A 13938-nucleotide genomic window follows, 5' to 3' on the forward strand; every position below is an offset into this window, starting at 1 on the left:
AGCCAGTCAGGGTGCAGTGTAGCAACGATGAAACATACAACTTTCCTCTAGTTCCTAAATGCTCCCCCCACCCCCCAACTATCATGATCTCAATTCTACCTTACAAATCTGGTTGGACCAGAGGTTATACATTGGTACAGGTAAGAACTGGAAACACAGGGAATCAAGGACAGATGGTCCCTTCAGGACCAGTGGTGAGAGTGGCAATACTGGGAGAGTGGAGGGAGGGTGGGGTAGAGAGAGGGAACCAATTACAAGGATCTACAAATAACCTCCTCCCTGGGGGATGGGCAACAGAAAAGTGAGTAACAGGAGACACTGGACAGTGTAAGAAATGACAAAACAATACTTTATAAATTATCAAGGGTTCATGAGGGAGAGGGGAGTGGAGAGGGAGGGGCAAAAATGAGTAGCTGATGCCAGGGGTTTACATGGAGAACAAATGTTTTAAGAATGATGAGGGTAACGAATATACAAATGTGCTTTATACAATTGATGTATGTATGGCTTGTGATAAAGAGTTGTATGAGCCCCCAATAATATGATTAAAAAAAAAATCCCAGCTCAGTCCAGTTCAAGTCCATTATTAGCCCATATGTCCGATACCAGTCTATAAATTCCTCTTCAGACTCACAAAACACATGAAATGACACAGAATGCAGGAAGATCACAGGGTAGTTGATGTAAAGTCTTGTGGATCCAGTGGTGGTGGAAACATCTCAATGCTGGCATGGGTCTCCACGGTGCTCCTCCAACTCCAGGGCTCTAGCGTAGCTCCATCCATCTTGTCAGAAGGAATGTCTCACAGGGAGTCGGCCTTGTCCCACCTCCAGCAAGCTATTTATCTCCTTAGCACCTCCACATAAGGTCATTACGCTGAGACCTGATTGACAGGATAAAACCCCACCCCTTCACTCTTCAGTCTCAAATTGACAACAGATTATGTAACTACCACAGACCACCCCTTGGCCTTGACACTTTCATACAACTCTTTACCCATATATTATTTTCAAACAAAGAATAATAAAACCATATCTGTACCTAACAGGATAAAACTAAAGTGCATACAATTCAATATGTGCTACCCTCGTTTAAATATAACATGATATAAGTGAAAAAAAGAAAATTATTCTAAACTTATTTGAACACCTACACCTTAGACCTATAAGCCTATGAATATATTCCTTCACCTATGAAAGTTTGTAAGCCAGCCAATTCATGCCTTTATCTGCCCCATTTCAGGTAACCAATTTCTATACTGCACACTTACATCAACCCAGTGCTCTGAGGAGACACTCATATGCTTTGATGTGAAGATTCTTCATTCCAGTTGGAACCTTGTGAGTCTGCATCCACAAGCAAAGTCAAATCAGGACAGGCTGTCCATAAAGTCTGTAGCAATATACAACATTTCACAGGATCTAAAAATCTTCTCTTCATCTGGTCAGGTTCTGGTCAACTCAATGTGGGCTGCCTCAGCCTCACCAGGGTGCCCATTGGCTGCCTTGCTTTTAGACCATGGGCGCCCATCACAAATTCTCAGCAACGCTAGACCCCTTGGGCTAGGTCATGAATTTCAGACCGGTCTACCAGCTCGTCTCCTCCTCTAGTTCCTGTAAACCAGGTCTACAGGTGTCAGGGGCCAGATTCAACCCGTCTCTCTATTGCTACTTTTCTCCCACTTCCACTCAACAAGTGGATCCAGGTGATCACCTAGCAAGCATTTCGGCTTGCCCACGGGCTTCCTTTAATGTTCAGTCCTAGAGAAGAGTTTTCTTCATGGTTCCAGATTTTTTCCAGCCTCAAGTGCAAACGACTAGTTCAAAATTCAAAAATCCAAAAAGTTCCTTTTTTTCAAGCTGTTAAAACCCCTAGGCAAGTCTCTTGGAATGCAAATATCCTGAGTTCTCCAAAACACTGGGGGGGGGGGGCGCGGCCTTGTCTTTTCAGAGTCTTCTTTGCAGGTGTGTCCTATCCCATTTAAAGATTCAAATTTTAATAGCTCAAGGCAAGTGGGCTCTCTATTTTCATACTTCCCAAGAATCGTTTCTATCAATCATTATATCAACAATAAGCAGAAGAATCAGTATAAACAAAGGAGAATCAGATACTAGTCACAATTCTTAAAACAGTCAAGTTCAGTTTATTTCGCTTATCTTAATCCTTATATAAACTATTCTATTGATACAAAATATGGGATTAGGCCTCAGACAGTGTCAAACCAGAGGCAGGCTGTCTGTAAGCCATTTTGACCTGTCAGCCATTTTCCGTAAGCAGCTCTGAGAAATTCAAGGGGTGATTTTGTCCCCTGAACTCAAATTAATCACATCCATGTTCTCCATTTCACACAGGAATAAACAAAGACTACAACCAAACAAAATAATCAAAACTTTAAGTTTCCATATTCTTTCCAAAAAACAACCCAGTAAACTGCATGGACATATCTGACCTCTGGCTAGCCAAAGAAGAAAATTACCACGAGGCAGAAGTCAAACAAGCATCCACTCTTCATCTTTGATTTGTTTCTCTAGTACCTCACTCCAAAATGTTTGGTCTGGGTTCATCTAGAGAGACATTCATATGTACATATGTACATAAGAAAAAGCTTTATATACAAGAGCAACTGAATTTTGAGAAAACATCCGAGCACAGTACAAATCAAGCCCATAAATTCTTTATTAGCCCATATGTCTGATACCAATCTATAAAGTCCTCTTTAGACTCATGAAACACATGAAATGACACTGAATGCAGGAAGATTACAGGCTAGTGGGTGGACAGTCTTGTGGATCCAGTGGCAGTATAAGCATCTCAGCTCTGGCAGGGGTCTCTACATGGTTCCTCCAGCTCAGGTCACTAGCTGTAGCTCCATGTGTCTTCTCAGCTGGAATGTTTCCCAGGGAGTCAGCCTATGTCCCACCTCCAGCAAGCTATTTATCTCCTTAGTGCCTCCAAATGAGGTCATCACGTTGCGACCTGATTGACAGGCTAATCTCCACTCCTTCACTCTTCAGTCTCAAATTGACAACAGATTATATAACTACCACAGGTGATTTCAAACTTCTGACCTTGCAGATGACAGCCCAACAAGTAACCACTATGCCACCAAGGTTCCACTGGGCTACTACAGAGGTGGATTTTATTCCTCTTGTATAGCCCAAAGATGTTGGATGTGGCCCTCTCCTCTGCCTTTTTTAAAGCAGCCCAGTACTTTTGAGTGAGTCAGGGACTCCTACACTAATGTCAAACATTTCTTAACAGAATGTGTCACCAATATGTCTGGGATTTAAATCCAAGCCACTGACACACTCTGCAAGTTTTGATGTCAGTGATTTCTTGGTCTTAATAGAAGGTACCTACAGAGTATGCAGAAAATAACCAGGCGTTATATTCCTTCAACAGTTTGGCTGAAATGGGAGCTGCTGTACCGTCATGCCATCAAAAATAACCACAAAAATTGTACATACATCAAGAGCATCAAGTTTATCTGAACTCATAGTGGCCCTATATAGTACAGAATAGAACTGTCTCTTTGGATTTCTGTGGTTGTAAATGTTTACAGGACCAAAAAGCCTCATCCTGGCCAGAAGCAAAGATTTTTAAGCCTAGACATACATCCTTAATTATCAGAAAAAGTAAGATATAAAGTAAATACATGTTAAAATTAACAAAATACAGTACACTAGCTCATTTAGGGAGCACTGGTGGCATAGTAGTTATGTGGTTCAAATTCACCAGCTGCTCTGCAGGAGAAAGATAGGCTTTCTACTCCCCTAAAGAATTAGGGAGAAACCCACAAGGGCAGTTCTATCTGTCCTACATGGTCACAATGAGTCGGATTTTACTCTATGGCAGTGGGTAAGCTCATTGAACGCCCTAAGAACCAATAGAGCTGTTATATACTGTCTAAAGGTCAAAAGCTACAAACTGCTGCACATGACATTTCAACTACATAAAAACAAAACAGAGCAACAACAAAAAAACCCACTGCCATCAAGTCCACTCCAACTCATAGATATTCTATTTAGGACTTCCAAGTCTGTAAATCTTTATGGGAGCAGAAAGCCTGAGGAGTGCTGGGGGATTTGAACCTTGAACCTTCAGGTTAGCGGCCCACAGAACTACAATTACATTATCCTCCCTAAAATATAACCCCTAAAATGCTATTAACTATGAAATTATGAACCAGAGATTTAGAAACAACATAAAATGATAACAGGGTGAGCGCTCTTCAAAAGGTTTAAGCCTAGCATACCTACAATCAGTACCACCACTCCTCGCATCAATCATAACAGGTTTAAAAAATTAAAAAGGTATAGCATTGCTTACAAAATGCCTCTCCAGAAGGGAGAAATTAGCAAATACATGTGGACGACTCATGTTGTTTGCATAAAAGTACAGTATTAAGGCTATCTATCTCTAATTTCTTTACCTCCACTTAGAAGTGGAGGTATTTTTCAACAAGTCACCTCCTTGAAAGGTATTTTAATGGAAGTATATTTTACATAAGATTTAGACTAAGAAAAAAAAGGTTTAGGCTAAAATATAAGAAAGAATGGTCTGAATAAAAGAAAATTTTCAAACACAGGATTTTCAAGAAGGTGTAGTTCTATTATTTCCAGTCAAAGATTCACTTAAAGTGCCTTTAAAGAAATGGCTAAAAACAAGTCCTTCTCTAACTCCTTTAACACGAGTTGACAGTAATTCCTAAGCTCTTGAGTATACAGCAACCACAACCAAAAACATAAAACCTATTTTTTGCTTATTAATTTTCATGGCAGCATATACATGAAGACTATGGGTTTAGGAATCAGAGTGTTTCGGTTTTTATATAAACCCCACCGTGAACCACTAATAATGCAAATTTGTACAAATTATTTCACCTTTCTCTTATCTGTAAACAAGAGTTCAATAATACCTACTTTGTCGAACTTGAAAGAGCAAAGAGACTTTTGCAACCACACCTAGTGACAGGCAAATAGTATTCAATTAACTATCAATCTCTACAATTCTGCACTGTGCTAGAAAAATATAGGCAATGGGCTCTTTATGCCTCAATATCCTCATTTGTGAAATAGGCGTAATAGGCTATGAGAACTAATGAATACAGGTCAGGGGAACCACATGCAAAAGTTATTACAATAGTGCAGAGCTCATAGTTATAATTTGATGTTATCATTTGATAAGTTTTAGCATTAGCTTTTATTGCATTATTCTCAAATTGAAGATATAATATGAAAAGAACTTAGTAGTGCAGTACCTCATACATCAATGTCAAATTAGCTCCTCTCCGTAATTAAGCTTGTCCTACATATCAAGTGGAGAAGTAAGGAGTGCGTGATAAATGTATAAGGATTTCCTCAAAATTACCATGGAAATTTTTTTCAAAGTATACATACTATAAACCTACATATTGAACTAGAAGTATGGGGGGGGTGGGTGGAGGTTTAGAACATGTTTATCTGTCTTCACCTGATCTATCTCTCACATAAACTTAAGTTTTGAAGAAATTATTACACACCAGTACTTAATAGAATTCAACGTGCTGAGACTGGCACAGTGACAACAATGGGCTAAAACATAAGAACAATTGTGAGGATGGATACCAGGCAGTATTTCATTCTGCTGTGCATGAGGTCTCTATGTGGCAGAACTGATTCAATGGCCCCTAACAACAATGTACCGAACATCATATAATTTAACAAATATTTCTTGGAGGTTTAAAAAAAGTGTCATGTTTTTATTCATTTTTGTATACATACAATATTGTAAATATAAAAGGCTAATATTATATATTGTTTCACATCTTAATATCAGGATATATTTTTCCAGTTTTTAATTGGGATACAATCCACATATCATACAATTCAGTAGTTTAATCATTATCAAGAGTTGTACAAACCACAATCCAGTTTAGAACATTTTCTTCATTCTTATTGTTATTTGCTCCCCATTTCCTCCAAACCTCCACTGCCATACCCTCAGAGAATCATTAATCTGGTTACTGACTCTCCAGATTTTCTTATATTGGATTTCATATACAGAAAAACATACTCAAAAAAAAAACCCCATTAACAATAACAAAGTAAAACAGATTGGACTTCAATAAAAAGAAAGCAAAAAATATTAAAACCTTGAACAAATTTAAAATGGACCAAAATGGAGATCAATGATAAGTGTTAAATTTTAACCTAACTTCATTTGCAGTTATGTGTTGGCTAAATCAGGGATTGGCAAACTATAGCCTATAGACCAAATAAAATAAAGTTTTAGTGGAAACATGCCATACATATTCATTAGCATATTGATTGCTTTCATAACAACTGAAGAGTAAACTAATAGTTATTAAGGTGATCAGAGGGCCCCAAGCTAAAATATATAATCTGACCCTTTACAGAAAAATGTGCATTATTTAGATTACTGGTTTAGGTTATTTGCATAGAATGACATTCAGTATCCCAACTACAATGTTCATTGTGAAGAATAACTGAGTTCAATGTGATTTACAACATATTTTTAAGTGTCAGACATTAGAAGGCTGAAGAAAAAAAAAGCTAACCATTTGTCACATATATGTGGGGGACAGAAATAGTTTGCTTGCCCAGCATCCCTTCTCCTGCCAAGTGATCTTGCCAATTATAGCACCATACCCCATGGTAATAGGAGTAGGCATATAATCTAAATCATGACAATTCTAGCCTTTCCCTGGTGTTTTTTCAATATGAAATAAAAGAAACTATATGAGTACAGTACTTCTATAGAGGTTAGTTGAGATTTACGTCGAGCAAACACCGGCATCAATGTCCCCATGACATGGAAGGAAGCTGCTCTGTATTACTAAGGGGCAGAGAAAAGTAACAGGCAGAGAAAAGGAGAGGAGATAATGTTTTGGCAGTACTCAACTCAAGTTCCAATTGTGCTTCAGCCAAACTGCCATCCTGAGTTTGAGTTTTATGAACCAGTGAATTTCCCTTTTTGCGCAAAGAAGTTTCAACAGAATAATGGCACAACAAACAACTTCTGTCTTCAGCTCACAGAGGTGGTTGTATTTTTCTTTTGTTTAATTCCATGAGAGTAAGGGCAGTACAGGGCAATTCTACTCTTTCCCAATAAGGTCGATATGAGTCGGAATCAACTTGATCGACGGCAGTGAATTAAAAGCTGGGGGTCAATTCGGGCACTAACAGTTTTGTTCACCACTTACTAGACATAGTTAACATGCTAAATCCTTGATTAACAAGTGATCATAATTTTTTAAAATCATTTTATTTGGGACTTGTACAATTCTTATCACAATCCATACATCCATCCATTGTGTCAAGCACATATGTCCATTTGTTGCCAACATCATTCTCAAAATATTTGCCTTCTAGTTGAGCCCTTAATGATAATTTTAAAGTTGTTTTTTAATAACTAATTAAGGGGATATAGTACGGTAACCTCTCTCTCAGAGGTGATTATATTGTACTTGATCTTTCCTTGCATGCAGCAACTGACAAAAATATGTCATATGACATCTACAAAGAGACTTCAAAAGGCTTATGAAAAAGCTGAATTAAAAGATAATGGAATTTTTGAAGGCCCCTCCTACACACACACACACACACACACACACACACACACACAACCTGGTTCAGGCACATTTAGCTCAATAATCTGCATCTCCTGAACAATAATCATTGATAACCAAAACCATGATTCTGACACAATTTCCTTAGCCCCTTCTATCTTAAAGTATCTGCAGGCCTACTGTTAATCTTGTGTTATTTTACAATGCTTTTATTGTGTATTCTTCATCAACTTTATGGCCTAGCAAAGGGTCAAACTATCTTGATTCATGCCAACCATACAGGACACAGTAAAATTGCCGCATGCTGTTTGTGACTGTAATTCTTATGAAAACAGACTGCCACATCCTTTCCCAGTGGGGTAGCTACTGGGTTTGAACCACTGTATCAGCTGAGAGTTTTAACCACTGTGCCATCAGGGCTCCTTTCTTCAACACCCCCAATCAACCAATTTGAATAGTTCTAGCTTCTCAATTATCTCTATTAATGTAGACTTTTTAAAAATCAGTTCCAGAGAAATCCTTCCACAACAATACTGATAGCTACCATTTATTGCACAGAAATTCACATCAATTGTCTTATTTAAACTTCGCAAGCACCTCAGACAAGAAACTACTATATTTCTTTTAGTGAAAAACTGTATTACGTTGTATGATTCACTCTAATCCATAGGAACCCTGTAAGACAAAAGTAGAACCGTGTTTCCAAGTCTGCTCTATCTTTGTCCTGTACGATGGCTGGCAGGGGAGAACCTCTGGCTTCTTGGTTAGTAGCCCAGCACTTAACCACTGGGCTACCAAGACTCCTTGAAAAACTGAGGCCCAGAAAGTTAAATAATCTGACCTATGTAACAAACCTAAGAAGCTGCAAAACTGAGGATTTCAATGTAAGCAGCCTAACATCAGAGCTCATACTTTCGACCTGTAAATTCTTATATCCATCCATAATCCATCCACCCACTCCATATTCCACTCAAATATTTTTGGGTTAGCTCTCCCAAATAAAGTAAAAATAGAAAAAACAAAGGAACCAAAAACACGGAAATTGCTTTTCTCAAAAGCAAATAATTTTTTGGTTCTATAAGTCAATAATTAGCAAACTTGGCTTTGCTATAATTCATAAACTCACCAATTCACAGTCAGTAGTCACTATGCTTAAGGAATTATAGGTTTACATCCAAATTATCATCACATGACCTATTGCATTTATGCTGAATTTTAAAAAAACGGTATCAGCTCCTAGAGACTGCTAAAGATTGTTCTGAAAGAAAAGAGTATGCTGGCAATCTTTCAAAGAAAAAAATGACAATTTTCAAAGTAACTCTATCTGCTTTCTGGGAGGAAAAAAAAGTTAATTTACATATATGTGCACATGTATATCTCCAAATACAAAATGTGGCAAAATAATGAGAGGGCACACTCACTTTCACTAAGGAAAAGCTTCAGAAAGTAGATTTTATGAAATCTATGAGGAAAATAGACCTGGTAATATTTTAGTTTAATAATCTAAGCATAAGAAATGTAAGTAACTAGAGATAAAAGCATTTGCAGAAGTTCTGAAATTAAGTAAAAAAGGAAGCAAGGAAGACAGATGAAAGCCCTAGATAATTAGGCAATCCAGTTCAAAGCTCTGAGTCAGAGCTTTCCGGAACAGAGAACTCCTATAAGAGTGGAAGAAGAGGGTACCGTGGCCTTCGTGTAGCAAGGAGCTGAGGTGGCTTACTGAGGATGCACTGACGGATGAAACATGACTGCTGATAGCAAGTTGCTGAACCTACAGACATGCATACATATGATCTCTGTTCCTCTTACTGAAACTTTTCTTGTAACCATACTAGATGGCAGGAATCTGTCATAGCTGATAGGCTACACTACTCACTTCAGCACTTATTTGGATTCTTGTTGCATATATATATATATATATATATTGCTTTCCAACTAGTTCATTTATCTCTTAGGGAGCTAAAGCTGTCCTATTTACTGTATTTCACCTATATAACCTGGCACAGAGCTTGGCAAGGAGTGTATGATCAGAAGACTGGTCTTGAAAAATTACAACGTGCTATCAGATCATTCAAAAAAAGCAAACAAACTCACCATCAAGTCAATTCTGATTCATAGCTGACCTACAGGACAGAGTAGAACTGCCCTTGAGGGTTTCTGAGACTGTAGCTCTTTTCAGGAGTCGAAAGCACCATTTTTTTTTTCCTTTGGAGCAGGGTTGGTTTTGGACTGCTACCCTGTTGTACCCTCAATGTGTACCCACTACACCATCAGAAATCTTAAAGAACAGCTACTCTGGCCTCTTAATGCAAAATCAATGAAACTGGAAGTGGTTAAATTACCACTAGCTCAAATTCAGAGCTGGGACTACACCCTAGGACTCAGATTTGCAGTTTTTCCAATGTAACAACCTCTCCTTTTTTCCATTACACAAAATGAGTTATCGCCTATTTCATCAGGAAAGAAAGAATGGCTTCTCTTTCAGCTTGTACAGTATGTCAAGGCCCTCATTAAATTTCCTTGACATTCTATGTGTTTAGGTCCTTGATGACTGCTTTATAAACATTTCAGCATTAATACCTAATGACTCTAGGTAGTAGATATTACTAATCCAAATTTACAAATAAGGAAAATGACAATGATGACAGTAAGTGGCAGAAAATAGATTAAAACCAAATCCAGTCTGCCACCTGAGTCTTGCCTTAGAACTTGTATCCTACACTGCCTATCAATGGATTTACCATAAAGGTCATCGAGCTTTGTACAGAGCCCAGTGCAGAAACTGATCAATGTAAAACACAAAAGCAAACCCAATGCCAGAGCTGATTCTGACTCACAATGGCCTCACAAAGCAAAGTCGAATTACCCCACAGAGTTCCCAAGCTGTAACATTTTCAGAAAGAGCCTGCTACATCTTTCTCCATCACAGGGGCAGCTGGTGGGTTGGAACCACAGATAATTTGGAGAGTCATCAAGTGCTTTAATTACTGTGCCACAAGGGCTCCTCTGGTCTAACCAAGCCAAACAAATCATGTGTACCAATAGCTAAATATATAAATGATTTAACTAGTCCCAAAATAAGGCTCACTTCTAGCAAATACTTATAAGAAACAGGTAATAACATAATCCACTAAGATTCTAATAATGAAGAATTTGCATATTAAAGGCTATAGCTAATTTCTTTTTCCTACAAATAATCCATCTATTCACCAAATATTTAGTGACCATCACAGGGTTAAATATGAAGAGAAGAAGATAAAACATGTTCCTGTTTATCCCTCCTTCCTTTATAGAGGGAAAGAAAATAGCATGTTTCTACAATTACCATTCTCAAACTTCAGCAACCAATCTCTCCTAGTCACTTAGTGCCCAGGAAACTGGGCAACAACTCCATATTCGAGTGAATAAATTGAGACTTAAAGAGATTAGGTATTTGCCTCTGGTCATGTAAATCACTACTGCAAATCCAGAAATGAAGCCCAAGTATGTTTGGCCCAAATTCTATGTTCTCTCTTAAAAAGGAGGGAATTATTTCATTTGCTTATCACAAAATGAATGCTCCCTCCACCTGGAAGGGCACTGAAAGCATTGATTAAAAAACCAAAAACTCTAATTTAACCCTTGCAACAGCTTATTACATAAGTGTACTATTGTGCGTGCGCTCCCTAGGTAGATCAAATGGTTATTTGTTGGTACAGTGGAAGCCATCGGAAGGATGATAGTTTGAACCCACCTGGAAACACTTCAGAAGAAATGCCTGGTGATCAGTTTCCGAGAGATCATAGCAGTGAGAACACTATGGCGTGTAGCTCTACTATGGAACACATAGGTTCCCATGAGTAGAAACTGACTATATGGGCAACTGTTTGGGTTTGGTTTTTATAACTGTTAAACCCTTTATTACTTGGCTGCTAACAGAAATGTCAGAGGGTCAACAGCACAGGCTTCTCTACAGGGAAAAAAGATGTAGCAATATGCTCCTGTAAATATTTCAACTTTTGAAATACTACAGGGTAGTTCTACTCTGTCCTATACGGTGCAGATGACTCATAACTGATTAGATAGCTAAAGGATGTGAAGCTCTTACAAAGAAGCTAGAACTCAGAATTAGCTTGCCCAAAAGCAGACAGCTAGAAATTAGCAATTTATTAGATCTGTACTAAGTATTTCAGATGGTTTGTTTTGAGTTAAAAGAAATAGTGCTATCACTTATTTCAGCTCCCACTTTCACTGTTGTTAGGTGCCACAGAATTGATTGACTCACAGCAACCCTATTGGCAGACAGAATAACCCCAAAGCATTTTCTAGTCTTTAATATTTACAGGGGTAGATCACCAAGTCTTTTCTATTGCACCACCGCTGGTAGGGTAGAACTGCAGGGTAGAACTTTCATTAACAACCTAAGGTTTACTATTGAGCCACTAGGGCTCTTATTTTCCTAGAAATGTCTCTCAACTGGTAACTTGAAAATGAGATCTCACAACTTCAAGCCCAGTGGCCGTTCCATTACACTATGGATTTGTTACAAGTTAAAATGACTCTAAAAGCAACAAAGCAAACTTTCAAGAACAGAATGTTAAAACACACAGTAGAAACACTGAAGTATTGAAACACTTTCTCAGCAACAGATGAACAAAAGTACATCACAGCAACTTTTCCAGGCATATTGTATGGGCAGTTGTCTCTTTCTCCAGGCAGGCTAAAGCCCTCCAGCCCCAGGGCTTTACAGACTAGTACAGCTCTTTGGAAAGATCTCAGGTTGTCCAAATCCACAAGCTGGTCCTCAGGGCAATGATGTGGTAGCCTGGCAAACCCTATGGGTGCTTCTACTCTGTCCTAGAGGGTCAATGGGTTGAAACTAACTGGATGGCCACGAGTCAGGTCTGGTGGTTGCTGTTTTAAGTATGAACCAAAAGATGTCTCCCATACCAGCTCAGATAACATTACTACTTAGGTCAAAAAATAAAAGTTTGGTATTACAATACAGTTCTGTTTGTCATAAATACATCGCAGCCCCTTTTTCTAAAAATTTTTAAGTTTGATTGGTACTTGATCTACATATCATACAATTAAATAATTCAATCATCAGGAAAAGTACAAGTCAAGGTATAATTCAAAGGAATTGTCTCATCTGTTTTTGATATGTCAAAATGATTAAATGTTTCAGCGTATTAACAGGCAGAATGGATAAGTGTTTGCCTTTCTTTACATGAAATATTTCGACACATACTAAAATCCAGCAACAAACAGAATTACTCTAAAGACTAACCAATCATGGCACTTCCATGTTGTTTTTTCCATGTTATCTTTCATCCTCATAAAAACTACCGTAGCGCTCAGGAATCGGTAGCCACTGCTCTTCGGCATGTCACTGTGGACCACTGAGAATCAGACTTGGCTCCAGGCCTGAACTAGCCCTGGTCTCTGCTACAAACTCGGAGATAAACAAGCACAGAGCAGGACTGGTCCTGGCGACGGGCACCGTTTACTTACATGGGGAGATAGTCGAGTTGTGATGAGAAACGTGTTGCATTTTCGTCCTGATCCCTTAATATCTATCTCTCTATATTATATATACATATGTATACCGTTTTAAATACCTTGGCAAGCTAGTGTGAGAGAGGGGCCAGAATTCCCCCAAAGTATTTGACCTCTCTTTATAATCGCTTAAGGGCAAACGCTCCAAGGAGGGCATCCGACACAAGGTGCCCCGAGGTGCGGCGTTGTGACACAACCTGGAGGGATGTCACTCCGTCCAAGGATGTCCTCTGACCCTACCCTCGCCCACGGAGGGCTAAGCGGAAGAGCTGGGCACCGTTGGGGGCCCTAAAGAAGAAATGAGAACCAGACGCGCTCCTTTCCCGTCCCAAGAGGTCTGGTCAAGCCTAGGGGTCCAGGCTGCGGTTGCAAAGCAACGCGAGGCCCCGCCGCCTCTGCTCCAGCGAGCACGACGAGAGAGCAGGCCCGCAGCCCCCTCCAACCCTCCACCTCCGTCCTCCAGGCGCAGCCCGCCGACTCCGTGCAGATCCCGCCCCGGCCGGCGCGCCCGCTATCTCCTCCCCCGTTATCCGCCCGCTGCCGCCCTCGGGCCTGACCGCCGCCCCGACCCTCCCGGCTCCGGCACGCTCCTCGTACACGGCGGCGCCCTCCGCGAGTCTGAGGGAGGAAGGTCGCGGGAACACGGGGCGAGGAAGGCGCTCGGCGCAGCTCCTCACCTCGGGATGGAGAAGGGGCACGCAGCCCGCCTCGGTATCGTACTCATCCGGGCCGTCCGCCATCTTGGTGTTAAATCCCTCCTCGCGCTGCATGCCGGGAGAAAGCGTTTCGCCCTCGCGGGGCGAGCGCGAGGCGGAGGGCGAGCGCGAGCC

At 39.9% G+C, this 13938-nt stretch overlaps 1 protein-coding gene across 1 annotated transcript in view; it reads right to left on the reverse strand.

Moving 5' to 3' along the window:
• Positions 1–13912, reverse strand: part of ZDHHC17 (zinc finger DHHC-type palmitoyltransferase 17) — a 101097-nt gene extending 87185 nt beyond the window's left edge. The window contains exon 1 of the mRNA XM_045288739.1: positions 13786–13912. Coding sequence (XP_045144674.1) covers positions 13786–13878 — 93 coding nt within the window. The 5' untranslated portion in view covers positions 13879–13912. The remainder of the gene's footprint in view (positions 1–13785) is intronic.
• Between the last annotated feature and the right edge of the window lie 26 nt (positions 13913–13938).

Source organism: Echinops telfairi, unplaced genomic scaffold, assembly GCF_000313985.2.
Source record: "Echinops telfairi isolate 266 unplaced genomic scaffold, ASM31398v2 ScPeMD7_2;HRSCAF=8, whole genome shotgun sequence".
NCBI lineage: Eukaryota > Metazoa > Chordata > Mammalia > Afrosoricida > Tenrecidae > Echinops > Echinops telfairi.